The sequence below is a fragment of the Carassius auratus genome, chromosome 25, assembly GCF_003368295.1.
Source record: "Carassius auratus strain Wakin chromosome 25, ASM336829v1, whole genome shotgun sequence".
Taxonomy (NCBI): Eukaryota; Metazoa; Chordata; class Actinopteri; order Cypriniformes; family Cyprinidae; genus Carassius; species Carassius auratus.
In genome coordinates this window covers 13930107-13943809 of record NC_039267.1, presented here as the reverse complement: position 1 = coordinate 13943809, position 13703 = coordinate 13930107, and the positions used below count along the sequence as shown (strand labels likewise).

At 35.9% G+C, this 13703-nt stretch overlaps 2 protein-coding genes and 1 long non-coding RNA gene across 5 annotated transcripts; 1 reads left to right on the top strand and 2 right to left on the bottom strand.

The window, feature by feature from the left end:
- Nucleotides 1-475: 475 nt before the first annotated feature.
- On the top strand, nt 476-5560 carry lactb (lactamase, beta). 2 transcript variants are annotated; one of them, XM_026202795.1, is made up of 6 exons: nt 476-952; nt 1989-2055; nt 2248-2438; nt 3709-4030; nt 4216-4381; nt 4858-5560. In XM_026202795.1, the coding sequence occupies exons 1-6, from the start codon at nt 605-607 to the stop codon at nt 5375-5377; spliced, it is 1614 nt and encodes a 537-aa protein (XP_026058580.1). In that variant the 5' UTR covers nt 476-604; the 3' UTR covers nt 5378-5560. The 2 variants fall into 2 exon arrangements, with proteins under 2 accessions (XP_026058580.1, XP_026058579.1); XM_026202794.1 differs by having other exon boundaries at nt 1986-2055.
- Nucleotides 1421-4242, bottom strand: LOC113043428 (uncharacterized). 2 transcript variants are annotated; one of them, XR_003275731.1, is made up of 4 exons: nt 4105-4242; nt 2184-2353; nt 1964-2106; nt 1421-1880 (listed from the first exon to the last, which is right to left on the bottom strand). It is a non-coding gene; the product is annotated as an uncharacterized LOC113043428 (long non-coding RNA). The 2 variants fall into 2 exon arrangements; XR_003275730.1 differs by lacking the exon at nt 4105-4242 and adding an exon at nt 3958-4097 and having other exon boundaries at nt 1422-1880.
- Nucleotides 5561-9158: 3598 nt separating the features above from the next.
- Nucleotides 9159-13461, bottom strand: nrg4 (neuregulin 4). The gene is made up of 5 exons (XM_026202793.1): nt 12524-13461; nt 11746-11820; nt 11425-11518; nt 11169-11321; nt 9159-10117 (listed from the first exon to the last, which is right to left on the bottom strand). Exons 2-5 carry the CDS (start codon nt 11753-11755, stop codon nt 10042-10044), a joined length of 333 nt encoding a protein of 110 aa, XP_026058578.1. The 5' UTR covers nt 11756-11820; nt 12524-13461; the 3' UTR covers nt 9159-10041.
- Nucleotides 13462-13703: the final 242 nt, after the last annotated feature.

Here is a 13703-nt window from a genome sequence, read left to right as displayed (position 1 = left end):
CAATCAGCCGTTGGTTTTAAAGTCTCTATAGTTTTCAAATTAAAAGACCTTTTACTTACCATTCATCGTTGAGTACTTATTTTACCTTAACTTTCCGTTCAGGCTCGTCAACATACTGTATGTAAAGTGGAATACGATAACCTATTTTTAAAGAAAATTATATAGAGTTATATACATTATACATTAGTTTGATTGTTAACTCCAGTTTCTTTCACTATCCAGACGAAAAAAAGATTCTCAAACAGGCAGTCACGTTAAATTTATATTTGGCTGGCTTGGGGGGGTGATTCAAACGGTTAAACATTTGTGTTTATATTATTGCTTTTGTAAATTTGATAAATATTATAATTTTTAAATAAATACTGTTAATATTATAAAATATTTATATAAATAAGTAAAATAAAACTACAAATACGATTTTTTTTTTCTTACCATGTTGTGGACCTTTATTCTGTAAAGTAGCCCAGCTGTCAGCTAGTAGTCGCTGCTTCTGTGGAGTTCAAACGGGAACTCTTTGCTGTACTCTTGCCATCAACTATTTTATCCTTTTCCCCCATATATTATTATTATTATTATTATAATTATTATAAGTGGTAAAACAGTCATGTCTCGGTTACTATGTTTATCACGGAGTCACATGTACACAAAGTGTAAATACAGTGTTCAGAAATGCGAGCCCTTTGTGTGTTTGTTGACATCCAGAGGAAGGGTCAGAGATGAGCTGATGAAGAGACTGATTTCATCGAGCAGAAGAGCCGTCCTCACACCCTACAACAGCCGACACCCGCTCTTCTGGCTGCTCGGTATCGGGACGGGGTTTGTTCTGGCTCTAGGGCTCAAATATCGTGATTCTGCGTCTGAACGATGTGAATGTGACGCACAGAAGACACTCACAGTCTCCAGATACAGTGGCGCTATAGACACCAGCAGAGGCCTGCTCCAGAGGATCAAGGTACAGCTGTCAGCGCCACACTTACTCTAATACTCATACTTTATCGCTTTTATGAAATCGATTTATTTTTAGCATTGTTTGTCGAGCTTAAGAGATAACATTGTCGACATGTCCTGCTGTACTTAGATGTACATATTTGGCAAATAAGTCTATTAATATTGATTTAATTTCAACATTTTAATAATAATAATGAAATATTCGTATCTAATATTATATAAAATAAAGTACTTAGTTGTAATATTTACATTATTTTTTACATTATTAAAAATATTGCAATAAAAATTGAATTTCATGTGTGTGTGTGTATATATATATATATATAATTACATTTTTATTGCAATATTTTTAATAATATAAATAATAATGTAAATGTGTATACATATATATATATATATATATATATATATATATATATATATATATATATATATATGAAATAAGCGAGCAAGGGAATTTTATCAGTATTTTATTATATTTTTCATCTGGAGAAAGCCTTATTTCAATTTGCCTGGAATAAAATAATTATATAAAAAAACAATAGCAAAGGTCAATATTATTAGCCCTCTTAAGACATTATCTGTTTGTCTACAGAACAAACCACTGTTGTTCATTGACTTGACTAGCTAACCTAACTTGCCTAATTAACCTAATTAATCCTCTAAGCCTTTAAATTACACTATAAGCTGAAGATTGGTATCTTTCAAAACAACTGGTAAAATAATGTACTGTCATCATGCCAAAGACAACAAAAAAAACTGTTTAGACTTGAGAAGAAGAATTTATAAATGTTCACACAGAAGGACAAGCATATACATGTTTATGTCAAGAAGTGTCAAGTTTCTAAAGACCCAAGAACAACATGCCAAGACACCAGAGAATGATTGATCTCTCAGTGAAGACGGACACTAAAGGCCTGCACAGGAATGGACTGCGAAAAAGAAGAAAAAAACCTTCTGAAGAAGAGACGCCGCCAAGCTAGAATTGTATAAAATGTATAAAAATTATGCATACTTGAAACGTGCATATTGTTCAGCAGGATGAAGTTGGAGCGCCTGGGATGGTTATCGGCGTCTCGGTGGATGGCAGTCATGTTTGGTGTGAAGGTAGGAAGTCTCTCACCACACACACCATTCTCTTGGGTAGTCTGCACTACTCTAGGATTAAAAAATACATCCATGTTTAAAATGACACCTTTATGTTGAGGCCATATCCAGGGGGACCAGTCGTTTACCTCGAGGCCTGTGTTAGTACAGTAGCTCAGAGAGTCACCTCTGGCTGTGTCTGTCGTCTCTCAGGGGTTGGTTACGCAGATCTGGAGAACAGAGTGCCTTGTGGTCCAGACACCGTGATGAGAATCGCCAGCATCAGTAAACCTCTGACCGCAGCCGCCGTCGCCAGACTCTGGGAGGAGGACAAGATAGATCTAGATGCTCCTGTCCAAAGATACGTGCCAGAGTTCCCACAGAAGCAGTTTGACGGAGAGGATGTGAGTGCATTCATTTAAAAATGTGTTTTTCATTTCATCAGTAACTCATCTGATTAATGTGAATTATGCTCAACTTATTTTTATAAAAATTTATTAACTAGATGAAAGGAGAAGTTTGTAGCCTGGTCTGAAAGTTAAAAAAATTAAAAAATATAATCAGCATAATTTAATATTTTGCTAGCATGTTTTAACACATTGCTAACACAATTTAACACATTGCTAACATGTTTTAGCATGTTGATTATGTGATTTAAAACATTGTTAGCATTTAACATGTTGTTGCATGATTTAGCACATTGCTAACATGTTTTAGCATGTTGCTAACACGACTTAACACATGCTAACATGTTTTAGCATGTTGCTAGCACGATTTAACACATTGCTAACATGTTTTAGAATGCTGCTAGCATGATTTAACACATTGATAACATGTTTTAGAATGCTGCTAGCATGATTTAACACATTGATAACATGTTTTAGAATGCTGCTAGCATGATTTAACACATTGATAACATGTTTTAGAATGCTGCTAGCATGATTTAACACATTGATAACATGTTTTAGCGTGTTTATAGCATGATTTAAGACATTGATAGCATTTAACATGTTGTTGCATGGTTTAGCATGTTGATAAGTTGCTAACTTTTATTTAGACTAGTGGGCAGTGTGTCCCGAGATTGTATCCCGGCTTGAGGACCTTGAGGATGTTCTTAGCATTATTTAACAAAATGCTAACATGATTTTACATGTTGCAAGCATGATTTAAGACATGGCTAGCATTTAACATGTTTATTAAATACTTTATTAAGCATGTTTTTTAAAAGCATTAAAGTGTTATTGCTTGTTGCATGATTTAGCACATTTCTAGCATGATTTAATATGTTTCACCATGTCGCTAACCTGAATTAACACATTGGTAGCATGATTAAGCACGTTACTAGCATATTGTTAAAATTATCACATTTTTAACATGTTGCTGCTAGAATGTTTTAAAATGCTGCTACAATGTTTTGACATGTTCTTAGCATGTTGCTAGCATGAATTAGCACATTGGTAGCATGTTACCATCATGATTAGCATATTGCTTGTTGTCCTAGAATAACTAACTGTTAGGTTTTGTCAGCGATAAACAACTTTCATACTCTGTTTGTGTTATTGTACAAAAGTTTTGACACCCTCAATGAAAGTCTATGGCAATTTTTGAATTATTTCCAACCCAAAATAATTAATTCGGTTTGGCTTCGCATTCTTCCCTCTGCCCTTAAATCAGGTCACAATAACACCCCGCATGATCCTGTCCCACCTGAGCGGCATCCGTCACTATGAGAAAGATGTCAAGAAAGTTCGAGAGGACAAAGAGAAAGCCAAGCGCCTTCTGAAGCCCCCGGAGAAGAAAGAGGAGAAGAGCTCAGACGAAAACAAAGAGAAGCTGGAGAAAGCGGAGGACAGCAGCGCTAAAAACAAAGAGGCTAAAGGAGGCCAAAAGAGGAAAAAAGAGTTCGAGCAGGAGGAGTATTACCTCAAAGACAACTTTGAGAACGTCACCCAGGCTCTGGACTTATTCAAAGACGATCCTCTGGTTTTTAGACCTGGTATGCTTTCACTGGCACACAGGTTGGGTTTATTTTTAGAGCATGTTGCCTTGATATCTTGATCTTTAGCTTACCGTCATTACTCGTGGAACTCAAAATAAGGAGCTTAGCAGAACGTCTCTGTTGTACAGTGATGTTCCTCTGCAGTAATTTGTTCTGAACTCTGCGTCATGTGATCGCTGTAGGTTCTACGTTCCTGTATTCGACACATGCGTACACCCTGCTGAGTGCCGTGGTGGAGAGAGCCGCAGGTCAGCGCTTCCTCGACCACATGATGAAGATGTTTCGAGAGCTGGGCATGCTGAACACCGTACCGGACGAAAACGATCCCATCATATACAACCGCTCCAGGTAAAGGAGACATTAAACATGCTATTGAAACTACTGAATCTTTGCGTTACGGGCGTCCCGAGTTCGAATCCGGCTCGAGGACCTTTCCCAGTCTTTTCCCTCTCTCTTTCTTCCGCTTCACTTCCTGTCTGCTCCACACATGTAGACCTCTGCTGTTATTGTTAACTAAAACTGATTACAAAAAAAAAAAAAAGTTAAAAAAGTTTTTGGTTTTTAGAATAAAGCTGAAATATTAATATTAGATAAATAATGTACTGTAGCTTAAATAAATTGAGAAAATTAGAAATGTTGCCTTACTGAAATATGTTGAAGCTGATTAATTAAATTACTAAAACCAAAATAAAAAGAAAGCCAGAAATATAAAACAACTAGTAAATAATGACAAAAGCACATTTTTACTCAAATAATGTTTTTTTTACATCATAAACACACTTATTTATCATTTACCTTTTTAGCATCTTCCCCGTTTCCTGCAGGTTCTACCACTTCAATAAAAAGGGTCGTGTTGTGAACTGCCCCTATGTGGACAATTCGTACAAATGGGCTGGAGGTGGATTTCTGTCCACTGTGGGCGACCTTCTGGTGTTCGGTAACGCTCTGCTCTACAGCTATCAGATGGCCGAACTGAAGAACACAGACGGGCTGCTTCCTGGCTTCCTCAAACCCCACACGGCCAAAGCCATATGGGCACCGGTGGACAAAACCGATGCGTCGTGGGACAAAGACGGACTGTACGCCCAGGGCTGGCTAGTGGTGGAGAAACAGCAGAAATACGGTCAGTGCCGAAGCCGCAGACATTACGTCTCGCACACAGGGAGCGCTGTGGGGGCAAGCAGTGTCCTGCTGGTGTTACCCAGCGAGAGCGGACACACTCCTCCACAGGGGGTGGTGGTGACCATCATCACAAACATGCAGTCAGTGGGCCTCAATACCACCGCGCTGAAGATCGCTCAGGAATTCGACAAGGCCAGGGATGAAGAACGTGTATCCTCTTGATTCATAAACACACTGCTGTGATCTTTTTGTACCCATTTTAAGAGATTTGTGGTAAACGTCAGGACACTTTCTTTGTTCATGTCCTCAGTTTTAATTCAACATTTGTGCCAAGTGCTCATTTTGATAGCATTTATACATATAGGAACGATCAAATAAATCAAATGTATTATGGAAACCTCTGTGAAGGGCTCTTAATCTGATCTTTTCATTTTCACTCAGTCTGGTGATATATCACATTTATTAAAGTGTAATTGAGAAGCAGTGACAGCAGTTCCCCAAATCTGTTTTACACGATTTACTGTCATTTTTTCATAACCTCATATTAATTTAAAGTCTTAATGTAATATTTGTGCTTTTTAAAATGTACTGCACACCACTGGAATACTTAAGTGAATTGAATAAAGTCAAAACATGATTACAAATGGTGAGAAACATACTGTACCTAATAATAATAATAATAATAATACATTTAACAATTAAAAATGGTATTTGTTCTCCTAAAGGAATTATGTAATATAAATTATTTCACACACACACACACACACACACACACACACATACTGTAGATACATGCAGCACACAAATATCATCCATAGTAATCACCACAAGATGGCAGTCATAATACTTTATTAAATAACTTTATTAGTAGGAAAATCAGAGCATTTCATTTAAATTAATTCAATCTCTGTATTACTAATTTACATTTAGTCTAATTTATAGTCAAAATTATTTACATGAGGCAAACAGATGATGTGCATAAAAATCAGCAAAGGATTATTTGTTTTATTAAATATGACATTAAATTAAAAATATATATTTTTAATTATTTTATAATTATAATTTCACATCATATTTAATATTATAATATAAATATATTTTATAATTGTATTTCCCCATTATTAGATCTGATATCTCATATTATTGCTGCCTATTTTAATAATTATTGTATGTTTGTTATTATTTTTGTCATCATTATCATGTTATTGTTATTTGTTATTATTTTTGTTATTTCATATATTATTACTTCCTATTTTTGCTGTTGTTGTTTTTTTCTATTTTTGTTGTATTTTGTTACTATTATTTTTGTAATTGTTATTTTTGTTATTAATTTTTTATCATCTGGTTTGTTATTTTTTTATTATATTTTGTTGCTCCCTATTTTTGCTATTATTGTTTTTATTCTATTTTTGTTGTGTTTGTTATTAATATTTTTTGTAGGCTAGTTGTTATTCTAATTATTATTTTTGTTGTTATCATGTTTGTTGTTGTTATTTCTGTTTATTTTATTTTTTATTATTTTGGGGTTTTGCACCATTTTGTTAAAACAAATGTGGTACTCACATTCTCATCCTCCCTCACAATATCATTCATGGCAGACACACTTTTCTTTTATCCTTTTAAACAGGCAATGTGCACCACAACATACATACATACAGTACTGTACTATGTAGACTTTTTAGGCATTAAAAATAGTTTTTTTTTTTTTTTTTTTTTTTTACCCAATACGGTTCATGATCATGATCATTCTCTAAAAAGCCCATAATTACACCTGTGACAGTTTCATACTTTATTTTTACAGTTAATCAAGTGCATATGAACACTATTAAGCTATACTATAAAAAGCATAGAATAGAGCATAAGCACACAAATCTACTAACCTTATTCATCTTTCCCCGCATCCAACTCATCAAAACCAGAACAAGGGGTTTAAGTCGGACTCATGTCAGCAACTGGCCAGAAGCTGAACTGGACCCCATCCGACACCCACCAAGCGTTGAGTCATTATTTATCTTCACTGTCTTGGTCTTCTGTTGGTCTTCACAGCTGTATGTTGGTCTTCACAGTTGTTTGATGGTCTTCACAGTTGTTTGATGGTCTTCACTGCTGCATGTTGGTCTTCACAGTTGTTTGATGGTCTTCACCGCTGCATGTTGGTCTTCACAGTTGTTTAATGGTCTTCACTGCTGCATGTTGGTCTTCACAGTTGTTTGTTGGTGTTCACAGTTGTTTGATGGTCTTCACTGCTGCATGTTGGTCTTCACTGCTGCATGTTGGTCTTCACAGTTGTTTGTTGGTCTTCACAGTTGTTTGTTGGTGTTCACAGTTGTTTGATGGTCTTCACTGCTGCATGTTGGTCTTCACAGTTGTTTGATGGTCTTCACCGCTGCATGTTGGCCTTCACAGTTGTTTGTTGCTGTTCACAGTTTTTTGATGGTCTTCACAGCTGCATGTTGGTCTTCACAGTTGTTTGATGGTCTTCACCGCTGCATGTTGGTCTTCACAGCTGTTTGTTGGTGTTCACAGTTGTTTGATGGTCTTCACTGCTGCATGTTGGTCTTCACAGTTGTTTGATGGTCTTCACCGCTGCATGTTGGTCTTCACAGTTGTTTGATGGTCTTCACTGCTGCAAATTGGTCTTCACAGCTGTTTGTTGGTGTTCACAGTTGTTTGATGGTCTTCCCAGATGTTTGTTGGTGTTCACAGTTGTTTGATGGTCTTCACCACTGCATGTTGGTCTTCCCAGTTGTTTGTTGGTGTTCACAGTTGTTTGATGGTCTTCACCACTGCATGTTGGTCTTCCCAGTTGTTTGTTGGTGTTCACAGTTGTTTGATAGTCTTCACCGCTGCATGTTGGCCTTCACAGTTGTTTGTTGGTGTTCACAGTTGTTTGATAGTCTTCACCGCTGCATGTTGGTCTTCACAGTTGTTTGATGGTCTTCCCAGTTGTTTGTTGGTGTTCACAGTTGTTTGTTGGTGTTCACAGTTGTTTGATGGTCTTCCCAGTTGTTTGTGGGTGTTCACAGTTGTTTGATGGTCTTCCCAGTTGTTTGTTGGTGTTCACAGTTGTTTGATGGCCTTCACTGCTGTATGTTGGTCTTCACAGTTGTTTGATGGTCTTCACCGCTGCATGTTGGTCTTCACAGTTGTTTGATGGTCTTCACTGCTGCATGTTGGTCTTCACGGCTGTTTGTTGGTGTTCACAATTGTTTGATGGTCTTCCCAGTTGTTTGTTGGTGTTCACAGATGTTTGATGGTCTTCACTGCTGCATGTTGGTCTTCACAGTTGTTTGATGGACTTCACTGCTGCATGTTGGTGTTCACGGTTGTTTGTTGGTGTTCACAGTTGTTTGATGGTCTTCCTTAAATACGATCCTGGAGAGCTGGTGCCCTGCAGATTTGAGTTCAAAACCTGATCAAACTCACTTAACTCCTGTGATTTTGCTAGTGATCCTGAAGACCTTGATTAGCTTGTTCAGTTGAGTTTGATCTGGGTTGTAGCTTAACTCTTGGGCTAGATTTGAGGAACCACACTGCTGCGTGTTGGTCTTCACAGTTGTTTGATGGTCTTCGCTGCCGTTTGAAGGTCATCAGCATCTTGTTTCAGAATGGTTGCTTCATCAGTGTGGTGAGTGGATATGTAAGACACAGTTGGGGCATTTTTCTTCAGATCCCAGTGTGAAGTTAGGAAAAGAAAAGACTATCAATCAGAGCCATCAGTGCACCAGCGAGTTTCACCTGCTTACAGACTGGATTCTGTTTCTGACGCCACAAAGTGCAATTTAGAATGTTTGTGATGTGATGTCATTCATGTGTGTGATTGCGCTGCTTGTCTCTCTCGCGATGCTGATTGGCTGTTGAGAGTATTTGATCATAGTCATCACTCCTCTGCTGCCCTCTGCATACTTACAATAACTGAAATCACCCCGATTTTGATTGGTAGTAAAAGATTCATTCATTCATTCTTTTTTTAATGAATTAAGAAATGGAAACTCTAAACTCTAAAAAAAAAAAAAAGTTTTTTTTATTGAAGTTTATCTAAATATTTAAAACTTTTGACTGTCAGAATTAATAGTGAGAAGAAAACACTGGTAAAACTTCATTCATCTCACTGGAATCACATTGCATTGTGGGATACTTTATACATGAAGTGTGCTCTGTTGTATAATACACATTAAGACATACAGTAGTTCATCTAGGTATTAAACATACAGAAAGCATGCATATTGTAAACGGTACACATACAGCAGAAATAGTAACACGCAACTGTATATAACGTGAACAAATGTCTGATTTTAAAAAAATGTGAAACATTTTTTATAAATATGGTCCCAGTGTATTATATAAAATGATTCCAAATGATTAGGCAAATGATGTCCAGTCCGGTGGTGTGTATTAATGATTGAGCATGTTGTTGTTACTTATATTTAATGGTAAAACATTTCATCTATGTGAAGTTATTCCAGTAATCCAATAGAAATAAAAAATACATGAGTATAATCAAAGTTTTAGCCAAAACAAAAACAACACAGTGTAAAAATTATATCAAATAAAAATTAAAATCTATGCTAAGGATGCTCATTTTGAAATGTATTGCTTTCCATTGAACATCTGATATGGCAGCAGTTTGCTTGTAAATAATCTCCATCCTTTTCTCATATTTAAATCAAGGCGTTTTAATTGACAGAACTATTTACAAAATCCATGAACATTAAGAAATATATTTTTGAGAGTAGCTGACAAGTTGAGCTACTGTGCAATTGACAAATTTTCACATTGAGTCCAAGACCTCCACGGGGTGGGGGGGATGATACAAGGTAAAGTTGTCATCAATCATAATGGAGTTGTCCACAACATAAAAGCCTCTTTCAAATGTGGTTTAAAAGTCACACCTGCTGACTGTTTGATTGGACTCTCCAGTATGCCTCAGGTTTTGGTTGACTTCGGCCGTTTCTCTTTATTCTGGGAAAAAATAGAAAAGAGAATTTATGATTAACAAGAACTCTTGGGGGGGGGGGGCCTGTTTGGGGTTCTAAAAGAAGACATAAAAGATGTTAACATATCATAAGTTGATATTAATCGACAAGTCAATAATCTTTAAAAGAAATATTCTGGGATCAAGTTAAGCACATACTTATGTGTCAATAGCATTTTTTTATCTTTTAAAAAAAAAGTTAGGATTAGCTTACAAAGGAAGTAAATTGAACCAGTCTTTGGAAGATTTAAAAATCTAAATGTAGGCTAACCATTATAATATTAAAAAAGCTCTTATATTGTTTACTTCTTGTGTGTTCACAAATGTCCATATTCACTTCCGTTGTAAGTGACGCTGAATCATTCACTCAAATAACTCATTCAAAAAAAGATTTATAAAAAAAATTTCATCCTGCTGTCCCTTCATTTGGAACAAAATACATTGCCAGAGGAAAAACTGATCAAGCCCAAAAGTTATTCAATATAAACATTAACTGTTTACAGGAATGTTGTATCCTGCTTATATGCTACACAGAAGTAAGGCTATATAATAACACGAATGTGAGAGAGTTCCATTTCATTAGCCGATCTAGGTAAACTAAGGAAAGTGCACTAAACGTTAAAACTATTAGCGCTAATGCTTAATATAATAGCATACACTTAAATTGTATGATAACAAATAGTTTCCGATATAAAGCAGCGTAACGTGCCGTTTTTGTGCAGCTAAAAAAACGGAAGAGAAAGACACTGGACAGTCTTGCACTATCAAGCATTTTACGTTAAAATAAGGTGGAAGAAAGCAAGTAGGCCTATTTCTAGTTAAAAAGAGGGCTGTGATTACCTCACATCCTCAAGCCTCAGGCTGTTACTTAATTATATCGACTTCCATGTGTAAATGCGTTACATTAGACAGTTCTTTTTATTATCTGAGAGACGAGTTAAATTGTTTTCTGTGGTAATCCATCGCATGTCTCTTTAAAATATCGATAAAACTGGTATTGAATCCGAGGCTTCATCATCAAAAGCCCACGTGACTCACTTGCAGATGTAGTAGATGACCACACCGAGCACCACTAGGATGAGGAGGGCGATGATGGCCACGGCAGCGATCATGCCCTTCTCCTCGCTGTCCCGAGAGAAACTGAACAGCTGGAACTGCTCACATCTGCTGCCCTCATAGTTCGCACTGCAGCTGCAGGACAGGACAGGGGTTTCAAAGCAAGGCATTTCATAGGTATGTTATACTCTCATGTAAATGGCAAAACAATAGATATTCTGTTCGTGAAGATACTTACACACACGTGGGAGTAGACACCGAGTGTATTTTAAAGCATGTTCCTCCATTCATGCAAAAGCTGGCTTCTGACTCATTGCAAGGATCACCGTGTTCTATAATAAGAGGAAACCCGAAGGAAACTAAATAAATGAATCATTTATCTACCACACCTTTATTTGCAGGGCAATTTGGTTGTTATTTTGCATTTAATTTGCATTTGCATTTCAAGAATTCCACATTGCGGAAACAACAGCAAGTGTGTTTGCATATGATACATCATTTTATATCATATATCAGAATTTTATTATCTTTAATATGTTTTTTTTTATGTTTGTATTACCTGCCATCATGGGAGATATCAAATCGATCTTCTCCTAATGGAAATTTCAACTGAGAGTATTCACTTGATGATCACCTGAGAATAAAGTAATTGTGGTCAGATTAGCTTACATTTGTCCAGAAAGATTACAATATGTTTTGATCAGTTGATTATTGGTTGCTTTTCATTTATTCATACAGAATAAGAACTCAACATTCATACAGAATAAATATGCAATATGTAAGAATCATTAAATTAATCTGTTAATATTTTTAATATTTTTAATATTTTTATTTTTAATATATTTATCCATATATGTGTGTGTGTGTGTGTGTGTGTGTGTGTGTATATATATATATATATATATATATATATATATATTAATTAACTGTTGTACTATTATAGTATATATTCAAATATACTGTAATTCTGTTATCACATTAAAATAATGTTATTACATGGAAAGCCCACTTCCCAGATTCTTCTCCTTGTTAAAAAGATCAAATTGTCACATGTCTCTTTAGAGTTTCAGACGAGATCCCACCAGGATCACTAGCTGTGCTCAGATTTGCTAAAAGTTACTAAAATGTAGTTTCATATCATAGGTTTTCAATTTGAAATCCAATACTTGACATCAAAATGTCATCCACATGAACTGTATCAGCACTCAAACTATATGTCTATTTGGATCTCTTCTTAATATAGAAATGTATTAGTCGATATTTAAATGAAACATTAAGAATTCAATCCCCCCACAAAAAAAAAAAAAAAATCATAAATTGCCTGTCTCAGGACTCACCTGTTTACTGTTTTTGCGCTTGACTTCATGCACTTTTCAAAGGCTTGAGTTTTTGAAAGTTTGCTGAGATGTAGGAAATCCTAGTAGCACGCTGTGTTTCAGGGAAATGGCAGTGAAGACTTGCCGTCCAGGTGAGATCCAGTGCAGGTGAGTCACCTCATCTTCCTCAAATAACTTCTGAGCTAAACGTCACCGTGTGGTTCAGAGCCACATAAGCGCCGTGGGCGGATCCCTTTGAGCTCAGAAATGTTGTGATTGCTGTTTTTCCACATTTGTGAATGGAACGATTCTCATCATGCGTCGGTAGAACATCATGACATGAGCTAATTTGTCGGGAATTACCTGCCGTTGCATCACAAACCTCCAACAACAAAAAACATCGCAACTTTCTGTAACGAAGAAAGCTGCTCGAAAAAGTGAATCACCATATTTATTCCATCTTTTGGGATTTTCTTGTTTATTTTGAGCAGATTCAAACATGATTGGGTTGTGAAGTCTTTTTGCATTGTAAGCTGTAGGTTTCTTCAGATATGCATTAATAGAAACAGTGAGGGGTGGTACTGTTATTTTAAGTGCGTTAGGAGCAGGTGTGGTTCTCTGTGAGACTCTTGTGTGTAGGCCGGCTGGGTTTTCTGTCAGACTCAGGTATGCCAGATATGCTAATGGGGAAGTTCTGTGCGTGTCTCGGGAATGCGAGGAATCGTGGGAACTTTGCAGACTTTAATCGCTTGTTTACATTCCTGGTTTAAAGGGCACATGAAGGACAAGCGGCAACATCATGTTGAGTCACTGAAAACCGTTAGAATGGGATAGCTTTGAGGTTTCGGTGCCCCGAGGCCAAATAACAAAACTTTAAATAATGGGAAAGAACAGAAAAGTGTTTACATTGAAAAAAAGACAAGATTTTATTTGTCATATTGTATTTCCTTTAAAAAAAAAAGTGGTTTAAAAATATATTTTTTAAGTTTAAATACATTAAAGCAAATATATGTTTACAAATTTTTGGAATCAGTAAGATTTTTGTCTTGAAATATATATATATATATATATATATATATATATATATATATATATATATATATATATATATATATAAATTTAGTCAAGACATTCAATTGATTATACTGTAAAATATCCTAAATACGTATACAGTATTATGTTAAGATCTCTATTTCCAATC